This window comes from Phoca vitulina, unplaced genomic scaffold (assembly GCF_004348235.1).
Source record: "Phoca vitulina isolate PV1807 unplaced genomic scaffold, GSC_HSeal_1.0 scaffold38, whole genome shotgun sequence".
In the NCBI taxonomy this organism is placed as follows: domain Eukaryota; kingdom Metazoa; phylum Chordata; class Mammalia; order Carnivora; family Phocidae; genus Phoca; species Phoca vitulina.
This window is the reverse complement of record NW_022589741.1, coordinates 13,161,498-13,181,356: the sequence shown is the minus strand read 5'-3', so window position 1 is coordinate 13,181,356 and position 19,859 is coordinate 13,161,498. Positions and strand designations below refer to the sequence as shown.

General features: G+C 39.7%; 1 protein-coding gene across 5 annotated transcripts in view; it reads left to right on the top strand.

Moving 5' to 3' along the window:
• Positions 1-19,859, top strand: part of SIK3 (SIK family kinase 3) — a 238,493-nt gene that overhangs the window by 116,508 nt on the left and 102,126 nt on the right. For all 5 annotated transcript variants that reach the window (XM_032427722.1, XM_032427723.1, XM_032427726.1 and 2 more), the window contains exons 2-3: positions 11,541-11,657; positions 14,850-14,913. In XM_032427722.1, the coding sequence (XP_032283613.1) occupies positions 11,541-11,657; positions 14,850-14,913 (181 nt within the window). The remainder of the gene's footprint in view (positions 1-11,540; positions 11,658-14,849; positions 14,914-19,859) is intronic.

Below are 19,859 nucleotides of genomic sequence, written 5' to 3'. Positions count from 1 at the left end.
TCCTTCCTTCCTTCCTTCCTTCCTTCCTTCCTTCCTTCCTTCCTTCCTTCCTTCCTTCCTTCCTTCCCTCCCTCCCTCCCCTTTTCCTTTCTTTTTCTTTTTTCTTTCTTTCTTTCTTTCTTTTCTTTCTTTTCTTTCTTTCTTTCTCTTTCTTTTCATATTATGGTTTCTATTCTATTAGCAAGATTTTGTTCAGAAGGGAAAAGATCCTGCTACTGTGTATGTTAGTTTTGATGTCTTTCCTACCCTGAGCGCTTTATTCTGTGCCATCTTCTACTCAGAAAAGTACATTTGATTTATTGGCGGGGTTTTGTTTGACTTTGTTTCAAAGGATGTCATTGTGTTCTCTATAGAAATCTGTGACCCAAAGACCTCAGGAAAATTCAAAAGGACTTTTAAACATGGAGGGATAATTATTTTTAGTATGAAGTTATTATCAATGAATGTTTTATTTCCTTGCAGTTCTCTACATTCTCTCATCTCATCAGTCTTATTCCTTGTGATTTTTCTGGATAGTGTTTCTCATGATCTGTTGTTTTTTAAGAAGATATTTATGCAAATATGTCTATTTTAAATGAACCTATTTCTGATGTCAGGAGATTTTTTTTGGGTCTCTTTGGCAGTGAGTTATGGGTCATATCAATTTGCTTAAAAACAATCTTGTCAAGATCAGAAGAGGGCCCAAAAGACAGTGTAATGGGTTGGTTTTTGCTTAAATTGTGGATACTTTTAATGGTTAAAAAAGCCCCTCACTGTTATTAACTGTACTCAACATTTTAGTTAGTCAGTGCACAATTATGATAACTTAAAATCCTTGATGATACTTTAGAAGCTCTTCAAAATTCTAGACTTGTACTGTAACGTTGGTTTAGGACTGTCATAGAAGGTCAGGATTTAGGATGCATGTAATCCTGCTAAGGGAAAGGACAAACAAGCTTTTACTAAATGTTAAGTCTGTTATATTAAGTACATACTTCATGTAGTTGTGTTTTTACATTAAATGTGGTATAAAACTGGTAACATATATAGGATATATATAATAATAATACATATGATAATGAATTACATTTCAATAGGAAAGTTTTTCATATTTTTTTATGGCAGGGTTATCAATAGTCTTCTTCCTGCCTTTAGAATAAGTATCAGAAATTTGAGAATTAATTAATGTTTACCCTTAGACTTTCCAGTGGAGTGATTTAAGTTACTTACACTTCACTATTCAGTCCATGAAACACAAACATTAATTATGGAAATATAAAATCTGTTTGATTTGAAAATGTGATGACCATTAACTATAAGGAACTCGTTGAGCCAGAATAAATGCAAAAAGCTATCACACAAAATATTCCCATTTTGGTGGAATCCCAGAGGGGCATTTTTTTTGCCAGCACTAATGGTGTGCAGCTGTGATTAAGAAAGCCCATCAGAAGGTACTTGGTGCAGTGTTCCTAACGGGCACAGGGAAGCTGGCTCTTTAATCCTGGGCTGCCACAGGGAAGACAGGCCGGCGTCATCAGCACTCAGACTAGAAATCCTGGTTTGACACAGAAGGACATCGTGACAGCTCGCAGTACTGGTATGTGAGCACGCGTGACAAGTAAGTGTCAGAAATAGGGAGGATAAGATGCTCTGATAATGGAGATTGCTTCCAGTTTTCCGTTTGTTCTCATTACCAAAGAATTGGGAAATGTAAGAGATGAGGAATTTAGGGTGGTTTTTCAGCTGTTAATTGTGTTCCCTTGGTTCACTCAACCTTTTGCTACTGCAGCCTATCTTATTAGGCCTTGGGGGCATATTAATATAATTTAAAGCACCTTAAAATATGAACTGTTGCTGACTTTGTTCACCAGGAACAACACTACCATTGTAAGGTTAGCAAGATGCTCGGTGTAATAAATCTCCATTGGGGAAGTATAAGAACGTTATGCGTGCCAGTTGAGTTCAGCTTTCTTTCCAGCTGGTGCTTTAAAAAGCTTTGAGTGTTCTAGGTGCTACATCGAAATGTGCTTAACAGTACACGGCTCCTTGACAAATGCTGTTCTTGGGAAGAGCACAGTCCTTCTGGGAGTGTGTGTTATTTTTACCTATGAGCTGGCACTCTAGGAAAGAGCACTTCATTAAGAAAATTCATCTTGAAATTCATTCAGCTTTCTGCCTCCTAACCTCACAGTTGAGGTCATTGCCAAGTTTCACCCACACGTCTAATCTTTCTTCTCTGGGACTCAAATGCCATCCTTCATAGCTTCATTTTCCACCATAACTTTAAATTTTGCCTTGGACTAACTGCTGCTCCTTGTTTTTCTTTTATTTCGGAACATTGCTGTGACAATTACTATTTTTTCATAATACCCTTTTCTTAGATACTGTTCTTTGGTGGCCACTTTAAACCGTTGGAGCTTCCTTGTTAAACCACTGTTAATCCTTTTCTTCTCCATTTCTTGAATGCCTTCCCGCTCCGTCCCTCGGTGTTCAGAGCGTCTCTATTTGCCCTGCGTTCTTCAGTCCCGCTCCTTCTTTCCTGCTCTTTCCCTTCTGCCCTTTCTTTAAGGGCTTTGAGGTGTTCTTTTAAATAGGTCCCTAACCTTGGAATTCAGCCATCAGTCCAATTCTAAATCTCCCTCTTAAACTGGGAAGTCGTGGTCAACCGGAAATAGATACTGAAAATGGATCAGGCACTGATATTTGTAAGTAATTCTTTATTGTTATGGTCAACTTTATCCTCTTCTCCACTCCTTTTTTTTCCCCCCCCTTTTAAAATATCTTCTTGTTCAGTTCATTTCAGTGGGAAACTTAAAGGCCAGGAGTTGATTTAATGTTATAGGAAGCATACAAAATGTTGTCGGCACTGTGTCAATGTTGAAATAACAGCAGCGGTAGTAATGGCAGTGTGGCTGAGAGAGTTGCCTGTCACGTTAGAGATACTCCTAGGACTTCTGCTTTCTGAGAGGGTAAATGTTAACCAGATGGGAATTATTGGAACTGAGAAACCATTTTCTTTTTGTCTGAAAAATTTTCCTTCTCTGCTTTGAATTCCAAGTAATCACCAGAAAATTTCCATTGATTAATTATGTACAATATGACCATGTTCCACCTTAGGAATTCTTCCAAGAATAACGTATGGTTCATGGTCTATTTTCTCACTTCAGGAAGCTCACAATTCTCTATCCTCCAAACATTGTAAATACAAGAACAATTTCACTTTCACTGTTTAGTACAGCCAAAGCAGAGAAGTAGAGAAAAATAAGTCACCTAAAGTCCTGCTAGATATTGTGAACTATTTCCTTTGGGGTTCATTGAAAGCTGATTTACCCTTACTTTTGGTGGTCCTGTTGAGTCCTCCTGTCTGGAGTTGGCTGGAGTCCTAACATCTCAGTCAATCCCTAGGCTTCATAGCTGCGTACTTTTCCAGAAACAGTTGTGATTGGTATGTAAAATGGATAGAATAATCAGTTCTTCCCAAATATATGTCTTAGCTTTGTCCCTTAGAACTTGATTTGACTATTTGTTACCGACTCAAATGTGGAGTCCTCCCTGATTGGTTCCGGTGCAGGAGTCAGGATTTCCCAAGAATATGGCCAGCCTACGTCCTGAACACAGCCATGTGGCACATCATTAATCACAGCCATTTAATGCCTTGCAGGTTTAGCCTTATAGTGTAGCTTGTATATCTTATGATGGTTTGAGGTTTCTTTAAACCTGTATTCTCATGGCAATTCTATTTTGCAGTTAATTTAAAAGAAAAACAGGTTTTGTTTTGTTTTGCAAAGGCATTCAGATTCCTTTTCTAGAAGCCATTCTCAACTGGGAATGAATTAAGTCCTACAGAAAACAATTTGAGTGACTATTTTTTTCAGTTTTCCCAAAGATGTGCCATTCTAGACTATAGGGCAGAAGTTAGTTCATCACATACGATAATGCCTCAGGGTAGCACTCAGAGTTTGATCCAGGGAGCCCAAAGAGTCTCCAGAACTCTTTCAGTGAGTGTCTGAGGCCAACACTGTTTTCATAAATAAATAAACATTATTTTCATTTTCACTCTCATCCTCTCACAGTTACGTAGGGAGATTTCGAGAGACTACGTGATGTGTGATATAATTTCTCTGATGGCTGACGAAACGTGTGATTGCCATTCTGGTGTTTTAAAATTTTCTGTTTTAACTTCTGATTTTAATTTTAATCCATTTTCTAAGTAAATATTGCTAGATATTACTCATGTAAACAAAACTTCTTTGAAGGTCTCAGTTTTTGAGAGAAGGAGTCCTGAGACCAAAAGGTTTGCAAACTGCTATCTTACGAGTGTAAAACTTAATTCTCTCACAGAAGCCTGTCGAGAGCAGCCTCTAGCGAGCTGCACAAGGGCACTGCCTTAAGCCCATCACTTGTTCAATAAACATTTTGTAATGGAATTAAATTGAGTTCTTGGAATGCAACTTTTGAGACCTAATTTAAGATTCTCTCCCAAGGCAGTGTTTGAGCACTGAGTGCACTGCAGCCTGCCAAGTTTCTTCGAGATCAGTAACTGGCAGTTCTCAACGTTGAGTCCAGTATTTCAGAAGTCATTTTTGTGTAATACGTGTTGTAGCCGGCAGCTTACTGGCATCATCTAAGATGTGGGCCACATATATCATTTAAAATTTTCAAGTAGTCATATTTACAAAAATAAAAAGAAACTATTTGGGTTTTTTTTTCAGCATTATTGAGGTATAATTGACAAAATTGTAAGATATTTAAAGTGTACAACGTGTTGTTTTGATATACATATACATTGTGTAGGACTCCCCTGATTGAGTTAATTAACATGTTCATCCTCACATATTTGGTTTTTTTTGTTTGGTTGGTTGTTTTGTTTTTGGTGAGAACATTTAAATTCTATGCTCTTAGCAGATTTTAATTATACAATAGTGTTATCAACTATAGTCACCATGCTTTACATTAGATCCTCAGGCCTTATTCATCTTTTAAAAAATTTTTTAAAAAGATTTTATTTATTTGACAGAGAGAGACACAGCGAGAGACGGAACACAAGCAGGGGGAGCGGGAGAGGGAGAAGCAGGCTTCGCGTGGAGCAGGGAGCCCGATGCGGGGTTTGATCCCAGGACCCTGGGATCATGACCTGAGCCGAAGGCAGACGCTTAACGACTGAGCCACCCAGGCGCCCCCCCCTTATTCATCTTTTAACTGAAAGTTTGTATCCTTTTACCAACCTGTCCCTATTTCTCCCACCCCCGCAGCCCCTGGCACTCACTTTTCTACTTTCTGTTTCTATGAGTTTTACTTTTTTTTTTAGATTCCACATATAAGTGATACCATGTGGTAATGTGGTTGTCTTTCTCTCTCGGACTTACTTCACTTGGCACAGTGCCCACCAGGTTCATCCATCTCGTCACAATGACAGGACTTGGGGCGCCTGGGTGGCTCAGTCATTAAGCGTCTGCCTTTGGCTCAGGTCATGATCCCAGGGTCCTGGGATCGAGCCCCACATCGGGCTCCCTGCTCTGCGGGAAGCCTGCTTCTCCCTCTCCCACTCCCCCTGCTTGTGTTCCCTCTCTCCCTGTGTCTCTTGCTGTCAAATAAATAAATAAAATCTTAAAAAAAAAACTCAAAAAACAAAAAACAAATGACAGGACTTTTTTTTTTTTTTTTAAGGCTGGATAATATTCCATTGTGTGTGTATATGTATGTGTGTATCTATAGATAGATTTCGATAAGTAGATAGATGGGTAGATATGCTACATATTCTTTATTCATTCATCTCTTGACAGACACTTAGGTTGTTTCCATACCTTGGCTATTGTGAATAATGCTGCACTGAACATGGGAGTGCAGATATCTCTTTGAGATAGTGACTTCATTTCCTCTGGATATACACCCAGAAGTGGGATTGATCTGGTTGTTCTATTTTCAATTTCTTAAGGAACCTCCATACTGTTTTCCATAGTGACTGTACCAGTTTGCATTCTCACCAGCTGTACATGAGGGTTCCCTTTTCTCCATATCTCTGTCCCAGCATCTGTTATCTCTTGTCTTTGATAATAGACACCCTAACAGGCATGAGGTGGTATCTCATTGTGGTTTTGATTCGCAATTCCCTGATAATTGGTGATGTGTAGAGCACCTTTTCATGCATGTGTTGGTCATTTGTATGTCTTCTTTGGGAAAATGCCTACTTAGGTCCTTTGTCCATTTTTAAATTGGGTTATTTGTGTTTTTTTTCTGTTGAGTTGTATGAATTCCTTGTTTATTTTGGATATTAACCCCATATCAGATACATGGTCTGCAAATATTTTCTCCCATTCCAGAAGTTGCCTTTTCATTGAAATTAGTTTTTAATAATATATTTTATTTAGCCTAGTATCTCTAAAATGGTATTTCTTCATGTCATCAATATAAAATTTATCAGTGAGATCATTTATATTCTCATTTTAATATTAAGGCTTTGAGATCTGGTCTGTTATTTAGCATTCATAGCACATCAGTTTGCACTAGCCACATTTCAAGTGCTCAGTAGTCACATGTGGCTGGTGTGTTCTGTATTGACCAGGACAGATCTCAGCCGTAAAATGATACTAGATCTGAGCTGAGAATGATCTCGGAATAGAGAGAAAGATAATAAAAATTTAGCTACACTGGGGTGCCTGAGTGGCTTAGTCAGTTGAGCATCTGCCTTCGGCTCATCATGATCCCAGAGTCCTGGGATGGAGCCCCAAGTCGGGCTCCTTGCTTGGCAGAGGAGTCTGCTTCTCCCTCTCCCTCTGCCTGCAGCTCCCCCTGCTTGTGCTCTCTCTCTCAAATAAATAAATAAAACCTTAAAAAAAATTTAGCTACAAAACCTAAGATAAAAACAATCCCATTGAAAATAATTCATAATGGCAAAAATTTGATATCTGCCTGAATTTTAAGACATTTCAGTGAGTAGAGCTGCTTTAGAGAACATTGAAAAAAATAAACTTTTCTCCACACTGTCATAATGTTTTCTCTTCCCTTCTTAAAAGCATTCAGTCTGCTTACTGTATTTTGTGAAATTATTGTGCATGCATCTGCATACTAGTTTAGGGGAGTGCTCTTTCTCTTTTTGGAGGAATTTTAGCACTTGTGGTCTTTGCATTTTCTTCCTAAGTGGTTCCTTTCTTTAACTGTCCATTTGTCATCGCATATCCGTGAATGAAAGAACCCACTTACTTCTGATGCGTGAGGGGGGAAGGGTGGTTTGTTTTGATCTTAATACTGAACCTTTTCTTGGCTCATTGGTTTTTATTCCGTCACCTTATCTTGCCTGTGAATGTGGTGTCAGGATATGCAGGTGAATTGTTGCCTGTTGTGAAGAAAGCACTATTTTTTCAACTTCATTCCCTGTGAACATTACTGTGCTTGCAAAAATTAGAAGAGTTAAAGGAACTGTGGTTTAGAAGTGAGAACTAAAAGGGAGAAATAGTTATTTCCCCCCCCTTCTAGAATGAATAATAAAGAACTGTGACTTTAAATTTGGCACGATCTGAATTTAATTTTTTGTCATGCCACATGCCGATGAAAAAAGGGTTCATTGAATGGAAATATCTTGGGTAGAGAAATTCCTAGGGCTCTGGGCAAGCTGTAGCTTTTAAGCAACATCTTGGATACAGTGCCATGTTTAATTAATATTAGTGTCAATTCATAAAATCCTGCTCCTTGCAAGAGAAACGAGTTCTATGTAGAACAAGAAACTTTAAGAAATATATGATCCCTTGGTAATATATTAGAAGTTTCCTTTTTTACTTGTTATGCTTTTCTTCATACGCAAGTACAAGGATGTGATTCATAGATTCTCAGCACCAAAATCTGGAAACATTCTTTGAGATTTTATCTTCTGTTTACCTACCAACTTACCATTTGCTGTGGACGCATTTCATTTTTCAAGCAGCGGGTGTGTACTTTCAGCTAAAACCCTGATTGTATGGCCGCCCTATCTGTAGCAGTGAAAATTCACGATCATCGATCTCTTCGGGTAGTCTCAAAATATTCACACTTGCTTGCCAACTCCCTGCTCTCTGACGTCGTCATTTTTCTGTTTCATTGGTATTTTTCCATTTTCTAGAAAACCTCCACCTTCTAGTTTGCAGCTAAAATAGGAGCTGAAGCTTTCGGACATTGTCTTTTCCGTTCAGGGGTCCTCTCAGGCACGTGGACCAAGTAACACGCGTGTCCTCCTCTCTGGCGTTGGTACTTGGTCTGGGAGGGCAGGGGGCCCGGCTGGCCATGAAGAAGCAGAGCGCACTCTCCCTGGTGCAGCCCCGAGGATCAGGTCTTGCTGTGGGTTCCATCCTGTGGCTTGGTGTGACGCTCCCGAATGGAATGCATTTTTCCCCCAGCTTCATTCCTTCCATGTTCTTCCCACATCAGCTGGAAGCAACCAGTTGGTTCTGAATGCTGCCCACAAATTGTTAGCTATTTCACTTGTTGGGCCCCTCAACTTGCCCCTTGAGTAAGGAACTGATGTGTTTGAGATCCAGGATTATTTTGTTTAGTGAAGCGAATCTCATTTTTGTCAAGGAATGCCTAACGTTTAAGGCTTGATTCCAGAAAACAAACAAACAGATAACAGCAGTACCTGTAATTAATGCATATGACATGCTTACCACGTGCCAGGCATTATATACTAGGCAGGTTGCATCCATTAGCTTAGTCAGTCCCCAGCAACCTTTAGAGCAGGTTCTGTTGTTGCCCACATTTTTTAGATAAGGAGCCATAGCAAAATTAAATAGCTTGGTCAAGGTTATACATTAAAAGGGCAGTTCTAAGATTTTGAACCCAGGCAGCTTGACACCAGAGTCCTTCCTGTTGACGCCATGCTCAGCTGCTAGGCCAAGCTTTGCCCGTGTCTTGTTGAATCCTGAATCTCATTGAAGAGTAGACGGGATTTGATGTTTTAATCTATTAAAACCTCTCTGCATCCACCTTCGAAGAACAGATTATACTTAATGCAATTTTCCCTGAAAAGGTAAGAATACATTTCAGTATGTGGGGCTGTATTCCCTTTATGGGGAGGCACATATACTTGTTATGAAATGTAGAACTACATCCATGCTATATACCATTATCTCTATCAAATTAAAAATAGTTATTAAGTGCATATAAGTGGATATAAGATCTTGTAGCCAGCTTTGTTCTCATAGATGATTTGGTTTTCTCTTTACCTTTGTGAAAGTCTTATTACCTCAGAATGCAAATGAAATTCAGAAGGGGTTCATGTGAATCAGGAGGCCCTATGACTCCCCCAATTATGTATGACTCAGTTCTCTCTTGCGGGTGAAAAAATACAAAAATACGGTCAAATGCATTGAAGGCCCTCATTAACCACCTCCATCCTCTACCCCATTACTTTTTCTGTGCCATCCATTGACAGGCATGGGCAGGATAGGGGATTTGAGGCCTGGTCCTTAGACACAGAAAATGATAATATTTTCTCGGTGGTAAACAAGTGAGGTTTCTTGAGGCTGGAGGTGATCCACTGCCACCTACCCATGGCCTTGGGTACCCCTGTAACCCACTTCTAGCACACTAGTTGGGAAGCTCTGCGATGGGCATATAGCTGCAAGTTTCTAAGCTTGTTATGTATTTGAAAGCAATCTGTAAAGTATAATGTGCTATTCATGTGTAAGCTTTTATTAATAATTAATTACAATTAAGACCCAGATATTTGTTCTATAAAAGGACATTGTGTACTGCGATTTTTGTGTTTGGGGAGCTGTCCTTAGAGGACCAGGTACAGACACCAGACCATTTGCTGGAGTTAAGGTCCTGTATGTGATACGACACAGTAGTGAGGAGAAGTAGAAATGGTCCGGGGTGAGATGCACTCAGATGCCCTACCACTGAGCTATAACCCTATCCAGGGTGATACGGTACAAGACTTCTTATAGGAGATCGAACAGCTTGTGAAATTTGTTAATGATTCTGCTCTTTCTCCTCATAAAATTTCCTACCCTTTTCTCTGCTTATCCCAATTCTTTATCAAGTTCTGCTTTGTTTGTGAAGTCTTTCCCTATGTCTGCTTCTCCCCCCTGGTGAAGGTCATACTCCATTCTCTGTTCTACCATCATACCTTGTTTATAGCTTTGTTGATTGTGTTTCCAACGCTGTATTGTTGCCTGTTTCATGTATGTCTTTCCCTTACTAGACCGTGAGCTCCTTGAAGTTAAGGCTGTATCTGATTTAATCTTCATAGCTTGAGCTACATCCAGCTTCCTTTATCACATTCTGTCGTTTTGAACGCTCTTTGAATTGAGCTGAAATTTGTCTCCCTGGGCCTTTCTCCCATCAGTTCTCATTCTAATATCTGAAACAACTCCAAAGTGACATTTATGTTAGTTATTCTTACATTTGAATCATCTACCCTGTGTAGTTCCATATAGTCTTTATTGCTCTGGGCTGAACATTTATTTATTTTTGAAATTTTGCTTCCTTGTTTTTTTTTTCTTTTTCTCAGTAAGCTTCCTTTCCCTCTCTCAGTGTATAGGATCATAGAATTGTAGGAATTGGAAGGGGCTAGAATTTACCTTGGCTTGGTCCTTCATCAGACTAATATTCTTTGATTATTTGCAGATCGACTGAGACGGAGATATAGTGATATTTTGGGGCAACACAGTATTTTGAGTATTTCACTAAGAATAGTGAAGAAGTTTACATTTGGTAGAGTAAAAAAAGTTCTTCATCTTTCATTCTGTTTTAAAACGTACGTGCTGCTGGATGTCTTAACAATGATGAGCAAAATAGATGTTTGATGCTGAAGCAGTGTATATACGGTACAGAAAGATCTTCACATTTTTATAGCATGAACATTAAGAATTTGACTGTAAAGCCAACCAACTTGGGCTTCAGTCCTGGATCTGCCGCATACTAGCTGTAAATGGCTTAATCTTGGGTAAATTACTTAATCTCTGTGTGTCTCAGTTTCCCTATTTGTGAAATAAGGTTAATAAAATGTAGGGTATTGTGAGGTTTAAATGATGTAGTACTTGGAAAGCACGAAGACTTCTGCTTGGCACACAGCACATGTTCGGGGTATAGTGACTGCTGCGACCACCACCATACCATACCGCTTCTGCTACTGAGTTAGGCAAGCCCCTGGTGACGTGTAGGACGCACCTGTGGAGTTTGTCGTCGAACCTTACTAACTTATCATGTACTTGTGATATAAGCATTTTCTCTTAATAAGAGACCCGACGTACCATTGTCTGCATTAAAGCCTGATTTGCCCAGACTGTGATCACATCTATGGAGTAATGAAGTATTTTGTTTGTCATAAGGTCTTACTGTCGGAGTAGTTTAAGAAATGGCAGAAAGACCCATTAGCTTTTGGAATCTGTTCCTTTGAGACCAACTTGCTAGGAATCCATTTCCTGACTTTATAAAAAGAGTAAAATAATTTTATTCATTGATATTCTGTAAACAAAATGCTGGCAGCTTGTATTTTGTGGAATATAATGTTTTAAAGTGGATTTAATTTTCCTTAGTGAACTGCTTTTAATCATGCATCAGAGTAAATTTTCTTCCTCTGTTCTCAGGTTGCTATCAAGATCATAGACAAGACCCAGCTGGATGAAGAAAACTTGAAGAAGATTTTCCGGGAAGTTCAAATTATGAAAATGCTTTGCCATCCCCACATCATCAGGCTCTACCAGGTAGGTCCCTTGGTGGCACAGTGTGTGGTGACGGAGAGCCCAGAATAGTCACTTGTGTGTATAAAAGAAAAGGTGTCTGGGTGAACATCTGCAACTTTTCTTGGTTTCTGTGTTCACATGTTTATCCTACTGCCCTTTTATTTCCCACTCAGCCTTATGTTTTACCTGGCTCTTTACTAGTAAGATCTACCTTACCCATGTAGGCCTTTTAAACTTGTTCTTTAAAACTTGGGTACCATTCTTTGTGAGGATTACACAAGAGGATTATTCAGAAGGTGACAAGAACTTATTTATGTAGATCTGAATCCTAAAACAGAATGGGAAAGCCAAAGGAATGGAGAATTTTTGGGGATGAAAAGCTAGAGGTGAATATAACATTACCTTTTTATAACATTCCTTAAATACTCATTTCTGTGATCCTAGTACGACTTATGATGGCGAAGGATATTTTAAGTATGGCTTCTTGTATTAGTCAGAGCTCACCTCTTTTCTAGTAGGGCCCTAGACTTGGTTTCCTAAGGTAGCATTTGATAATTTTGATAACCATGAGATTGATTTGGTGGAATGGAAGAGATTTCCATTCTAGTTTTCTTACCTTCCCAAGAACCATGCATATTTCATGCCATCCTCAACAATGATTCCCTAACCTTACTGCAAAAGCAGTAAATCTAATGACTGGAATTTCAAGCCAGATAGAAAGAGAAGACCTTGCCTTAGCAGGCTGGTGGAAGAGATATTTTGGGAGAGGTGGGGCTTTGGGGTGCTTCTCAGATTGCAGTGTGTTGGCAGCTGCAAGCTCTACCTCTGCCGAGGGCCAGCCCTGCTCACTGCTTTCTACCAGAGCAGCCGTCACCTACCTGTTCAGGAAGTGGCCACCCGGTTCATTTGCTGCTGTTGGTCGGCAGTGCATGGTTGCCGGCCCAGACATGGCACCGTGTGTAAGGGTGGAGGCCCGATGGGCAGGCTTTCAGAGTCTCTTAATTTTATGGAAAAGAAAGCATGTTGTGATGTTAGTGTGTGTGGTTAAGGCTACAGCTCTAGGGCTTTTTTCTGGCATCAGCTGCTCACATCATGAAATGAATTAGATCAGCAGGAGCAGACTTGCTGAAATGCATCAGACTGAATTCTGTTGAACCACACGTACGTTGTGCCCCAGAAGCAAAACCGTGAAAGCTTCTTGGTGTTGCCTGAAGACCTGTGTCTGCAAACTTGGAGGTGTCTGACCTCTGCTTCCTTCCTATCCTGATCGACCAAGTGAACTTCTTGACCTCACTTTTTAAAATAAATCCTCTTTAAATAGTTGTAGGGCTTATGAGGCTGACTTTCCTCAAGAGGTTAACTTGTAGGTATTAACCTTATAACTGAATTACCCGAATTGATCTTTCTTACCCAAGATTTCATTAGCCAGTAAGAGTTCTCATACTTTCAGCCCTGGCTTTGAACAATGCCCTTCTTTTAAGGTTTAATTTTGCTCTCTGGCAGCTAGTATTGTTAATGGGGGATTCCAGGCTGCCAAGGTGAATGGCTGTCAAATTGTCTTTATAAATCGTATCCAGGTAGTTTTCAAGTCATTTGCCAAAACTTCAGTCTTGTCAGTTTATAGAGGGAGCCAAATATAGGTAACTGTATAGGAAAGTTTTTGAGCTACTGAAAAATTCAACAGTAAAAGAACATTTGCAGTCAATAAAAGTCTATACACCCAGGGGTACAAAGGAGATATACAATATGACATTTACTTTTTTCTTTTCTTTTTTTTTTCTCAACACCTGCATATATTTAGAGCACTTACTTTTGTTGTTGTTGTTGTGTAAATCAACATACAGGAAGAGCCTGGCAGTGATGCATGTAACGTACAGTGAGCTAATACCACCAATATATACAGTTCTTAAAAATTAAAGAGAAAAAAAGGATGATACAGTTATTGGATTGGAAAAGTAATGTGCACTTGTATGACAGAATACCATGAAGCCATTCAAAAGATGTGTGATTATAACACGTAATGCTGTTATATGGTATCAATGTGTAAAGATGTCAAAGATCACGTAACTGGGAAATAATTTAGCAAAATAATTAACTGAATTACGGTGAAAGTCTAAAACTCTCTTGCCCAATATGATAGCCACTGGCCACACATGGCTGTTGAGTATTAAAATGTGACTAGAGTGAATGAGGAACTGAATTTTTAATTTTATTAATCTTCATTAATGTGAAAACTGAAGTAGTTTACAATTAAAATTTTTTTAAGTAGTATTTTGGGTATACTGGGTAAATAAAATATTAGAGTTAATTTCATTTTATTTTTTTTACTTATTAATGTGGCGATTAGAAAAGTTAAGATTATATATGATTATATATGAGGCCTACATTTTTTTTTCTATTGGTCAGCATTGCTCTAGATATAGAATAAATTAGCTTATTAACAGTGTTTCCTTTGGGGGAATAAAATGGAGGGGGCTGGAAAGAAGAAAATCTTTGGCCTTTTTTTAATATGCCAGGTATTTAAGAAGTTTATCATGAGCATAGATACTCCTATATTACTTTAAAAAATATTTAATGACAAAGGTAAAAAAGGAAGAAAGGACTGCCAACACACTACAACTAAATAAAAAAAAACAAAATAGGGACCAAAACAAAATACAAATGAGTATATTACTTAAGTGTTGAATATTTACATTATTCTTCCCAATTTTGAATAAATGGATACAGAGAGGAAAGTTGTCATTTCCATTAAAAAAACACATCCACCTGTGATTTCTGCGCAGTTCCTAAGTGATTCCCCTTGTTTTCCCTAGGTTTTTTTTTTTGTTTTGATTGGGTTTTGTGGCTGGTGGGGGCATATTTGAACTTCAAGTGATCAGTGTTGAATGTGAACTTTCTGGTTCTTGGCAGCTTCTTTGCTTCTCACTTTTGTGGAGCTTAAGAGATCGCAGAGGCCTCAAGGAACAACAAAACGACTGTCTCTCTTAAGTAGTAAATACGTACTACTTTAAAGAACTTGGAGGAATACCTATTTTCCCCCTTTCTTCTTTATAGCGTTTATGCCTGTTCCCCTCTCTGGTGTTTTAAGTTTCCTTTAAGCAGTTAATGGTTATTAATATTTCAAATGACAAAAGAGGAGTCATTAGTTTCTCTTCCTATGATATCAGCCTGTCATTTGTGTCACTGTCTGTCGCTTTCCTGCCTTTGTACCAGGTTATGGAGACAGAACGGATGATTTATCTGGTGACAGAATATGCTAGTGGAGGGGAAATATTTGGTAAGTACCTCTATTGCATTCTTTAAAAAGCTCTTGAGCACACGCTAGCAAACCCAAAATAGCTGGTCAATGCCTTTGCCACTTGAGCAGCTCTATCACTGGATGCTGTCCCGCAGGGCTGTCCATTTCCATCAAGAATTTTAATTTATTTTGGTTTACCTGCTTAAGTCCCGTCACTGTCTTTGTTTCCTCAGCAGAGCTCTTTTGTTTATTTCAGTCAGGTGTTGACAGCTGAGATTACAGATCTCCCAAAACAAACATCCCTACTGAGCGTGCGACCAAGGGTCTTTGCTGTTGCCAGATTCGACTGGGGGTCACCACATGTGGAGGGGCTCCCGTGGTGTGTGGGCCTCTGTTGTGTGAGAAAAGAACCCCTGGGTGCAAACAGTCTCATTCTAATGCTTTCTTTAAACTTTGTTTAAATAGAACATGTAACTGTATTCCTTACCATGTGTTCACAGTTCCCTTGATGATTCTTGTAGTTTGGGAGGTTTGGTCTGCAGTAACTATTTTTTTCTCTAACACTTGGTGCAGTAGCAGATCTGCTACCAGGAAATCGGACTTTTTGAGTTGGTAAAAACTGGCCAAAAAAATTTTTTTTGTAACAATGATAAATGGAGCCAAGTAGAGGTAAAGGCTAAATTTTCAGATATGCATTGACATGTCAGTTATTTATTTATTTATTTATTTATGTTTGGGTGAGTAAGGAGAAAGATTTCTTTTTTTTTTTTTTTTTTTTTTTTTTTTTTTAAAGATTTTTTATTTATTTATTTGAGAGAGAGAGAATGAGAGAAAGCACATGAGAGGGGGGAGGGTCAGAGGGAGAAGTAGACTCCCTGCCGAGCAGGGAGCCTGATGCGGGACTCGATCCAGGGACTCCAGGATCATGACCTGAGCCGAAGGCAGTTGCTTAACCAACTGAGCCACCCAGGCGCCCCAGGAGAAAGATTTCTTCTTATACTTTAGGTTTATCTAGTTTATTTTTTGGGTTATGTTTTGGCTTCAATTGTGGTCAGAATTTTTTTTATGTTTTAAATATTGGTACTTACTCATTTAAGTACACTTAAAAGCATGAGATCACTTTTAAAGTGGGATGTTCTTATTAGTGACTGGTCAGTTGTGACTATATGGATTTTGTGTGTGTGTGTGTGTGTGTGTGTGTGTGTGTGCAGCTTTTCCCTGAAATCTTATAATTTGGGCCTAAGAAGCTTCAGTCTTTTTTAAAGGAGGTATCATCATTTCTTTTTTTTTTTTTTTTTTTTTTTTAAAGATTTTGTTTATTTATTTGACAGAGAGAGATACACAGCGAGAGAGAGAACACAAGCAGGGGGGAGTGGGAGAGGGAGAAGCAGGCTTCCCGCAGAGCAGGGAGCCCGATGCGGGGCTCGATCCCAGGACTCCGGGATCATGACCTGAGCCGAAGGCAGACGCTTAACGACTGAGCCACCCAGGCGCCACCAGTATCATCATTTCTTAATAATATTTTTAGTTGGCTTTGTGTATGTGCTTATGCACAAAGGTAATCTTGGGAGAAAAGAGGCCTTGTCATTTTAATGTTTATAATAATCAAAGACCCAAACCCATTGCACATCAGATCTAGCAGGGAGATCTTCAGGAAAACAGATTTTAAAAAGTACAGAAAAGATAAAGTCCCCTGGTCAGAGATTCTTTATGGAAATGCAGCGTAAGACATGAGGAAACAGAATAGGACTTCTAGTATTATTATAAAAGATGCAGATGAGGAAGAAAATGATGTATTCCCTAAAGAAATCATTGTGACTGCACAGAGATGTAACTGTTTCATGAGTTCTGATTTTTTTTTTTTAAAGATTTTATTTATTTATATGACAGAGAGAGACACAGAGAGAGAGGGAACACAAGCAGGGGGAGTGGGAGAGGGAGAAGCAGGCTTCCCTTGGAGCAGGGAGCCCGATGTGGGGCTCGATCCCAGGACCCTGGGATCATGACCTGAGCCGAAGGCAGCCGCCTAACGACTGAGCCACCTAGGCGCCCCATGAGCTCTGATTTTTATTTTTTTTTTTTTTTAAAGATTTTATTTATTTATTGACAGAGAGAGAGCACAAGTAGGCAGAGTGGTAGACAGAGGGAGAAGGAGAAGCAGGCTTCCTGCTGAGCAGGGAGCCCGATGCGGGGCTCGATCCCAGCACCCTGGGATCATGACCTGAGCCGAAGGCAGACGCTTAACGACTGAGCCACCCAGGCGCCCCTGAGCTCTGATTTTTAAAAGGATCTGTGTAAAAGATGAAAAAATAGGTGTGATCAAAAACATGAGCTTTGGAGGTGGTTAAGCCTGGTTGGAATCAGCCCCTTACCCCCGATTTGCTGTTTTAATTGGAGCAAGTTATTAAGTGATTCTGGGATTCACTTTCATGATCTGTGAAAGCAAGGTCTGCAGTGTCTGCACCACAGTTGTGAAGATTAAATGAGATTACACATACAGAGCCCTAGATCACATGTGTCTTGATCCTTCACGTCCATGGTAAAGAACAAGTGGGAGAGTGACTTCTGTCGTGACAGTGTGAGGAGCTCTGCTGACCCGCTTCCCAGTGAAATATGGAAATGATGAAAACCCCCAAAACCATGGTCCTAAGTTTGAACAGCCAATGAAGAGACATTTATTCAAGAATATCTAGGAAAATTTGGTAAGAAATGAGAGTGGGTTTTTTTTTTTTAAGATTTTATGTATTTATTTGTGAGAGAGAGAGAGAAAATGAGCAGGGGAAGGAGCAGAGGCAGAGGGAGAAGCAGACTCCCTGATGAGCAGGGAGCCCGGTGTGGGACTCGACCCAGGGACTCCAGGGTCATGACCCAAGCTGAAGGCAGATACTTAACCTGACTGAGCCACCCAGGCGCCCCTGATAATGGTTTTTATTTTATTTTATTTTATTTTTAAAAGATTTTATTTATTTATTTGACAGAGAGAGAGAGAGCGTAAGTAGGCAGTGTGGCAGGCAGAGGGAGAGGGAGAGGGAGAAGCAGTCTCTCCACTGAGCAGGGAGCCCGACATGGGGCTCGATCCCAGGACCCTGGCAGACGCTTAACTGACTGAGCCACCCAGGTGCCCCGAGAATGGTTTTTAAGCCATTACTGCTCCCTCTTTTCTCCTTGCCAGTTCAGTGAGGTGGAGATTCCAATTAGGACTACTGTAGCCTAGAACACAGGATCCCCCCAACCCCAACCTAGACTCATGGATCCTGGGACGAACACGATGTCAGCATTCTCTTCCTGTCCCCAGCTGCCTGTTGCTGCAGCTAAGTCCTGGGTGAGTGTAGTGCAGGAGCAAGGACTCCCTTCGGCCTAGCCCCTACTTGTGGAATTTGGTTGCAGCATGTTGAGAATACTGGGGCCCAGATCACTTTTGCCTCAGATTGTAAGTTGGTTGTTCCATCCCAGGAGAGGAAAACTGAGAGGACCCCAGACTATGTCCCTTCTCCTTCCACTGAGCTCTTAGCTCCTACGGTGGGAGTATCAGTCAGAGAGAACTTTGCCATTGTCCCCCACACCTAGCTTTAGAGCACTGGCTCAAAGATTTGCCCAGAGAGAGAAACGAACCATAAAACAGATAGCTCCTAATTTGTTCCCAAAGGAACTGACTTCATTTGCAACAGAGAACGAAGAAGTTGAAGCCTAAAAGTATCCTAAAGTACCGTGGAGGTTGTGGTAAAAGGCATTTGAGAGGAGATTCAAGATACAAGCTAAACCGTAGTCTAGCTAGTTTGCAGGAGAGATCCAGGGAATAAAAATCCCAACGGCCTTCCAGAGGTCAGAACAAAAATCAGACACTGATCTCAGAAACTATTCCTTCAAAGGAACCAGAATTTGACTGGATTGTTTATAGACCAGTTTATTCCTCAGGGCGTTGTTGAAAACAATAGAGCAACCGGCCATCAATTCTTGGAGTCTAACAGCTGGGTGCGGTTAAGGAAAGATGGGAAGAGAGCCCTCCCAATCCATGGTGATCCAGTGATCTGAGGGTAACTGTGGATATACCAAATCTGTGCTTCCCTGAGGAACAACATTAGAAGCTGAACACTGTGGATGGGGGAATAAATTTCACTGAAACAGTCCACTAGTCACTAAACAAATAAGCAGATAACAATAACATGTTTTAGAAGGAGAGACATACACCAGTACTCAGAGGTGCTATGATATATTATCTAAAATATGTAGTTTCCAACAATAAGGAAATATGAGACATGCAGAGAAACAGGAAAGTATGAGCCATGCACTGGAAAAAAAGCAAGCCAAGAAACTGTCAGAGACACCACATGTCAGATTTATCAGGAAAAGACTTTAAAGTAGCCATTATAGACATGTTCACAGAAATAAAGTAACTCACAATTAAAGTAGCAAAGGAAGGTATGATGACAATGTCACATCAAATTAGAGTATTGATAAAGAAATAGAGATCATTAAGAAAATGAACCAAATGGAAAACTATGGAATTGGAAGTAAAATAACTGAAATAAAAAATTCATTAGAGAGGCTTACCTGTAGATTTGACCTGGAAGAAGAAGCAGATGTGTAGTTAGATTGATGGAGCTCATGTAACTTCAAGAAGAAAAAGAAAAACAAACTAGAAACAATGAACAGAGCCTCAGAGAAATGTGGGACACTATCAAGTGCAACAGCATATGCCTAATGGGAGTACCAGAAGATGAGAAAGGAAAAGAAAAAGCATGCAAAGAGATAATGGCTCTAAACGTCACAAATTATTGAAAAACAATAACTTACGTAGGCAGAAAGCTAAACAAAATCCAAGTAAGATTACACACAAAGAGATCCTCAAACAATATTATGCAGCCATCAAAAGGAATGAAATCTTGCCATTTGCAATGATGTGGATGGAACTGGAGGGTATAGTTATGTTGAGCGAACTAAGTCAATCAGAGAAAGACATGTATCATATGACCTCACTGATATGA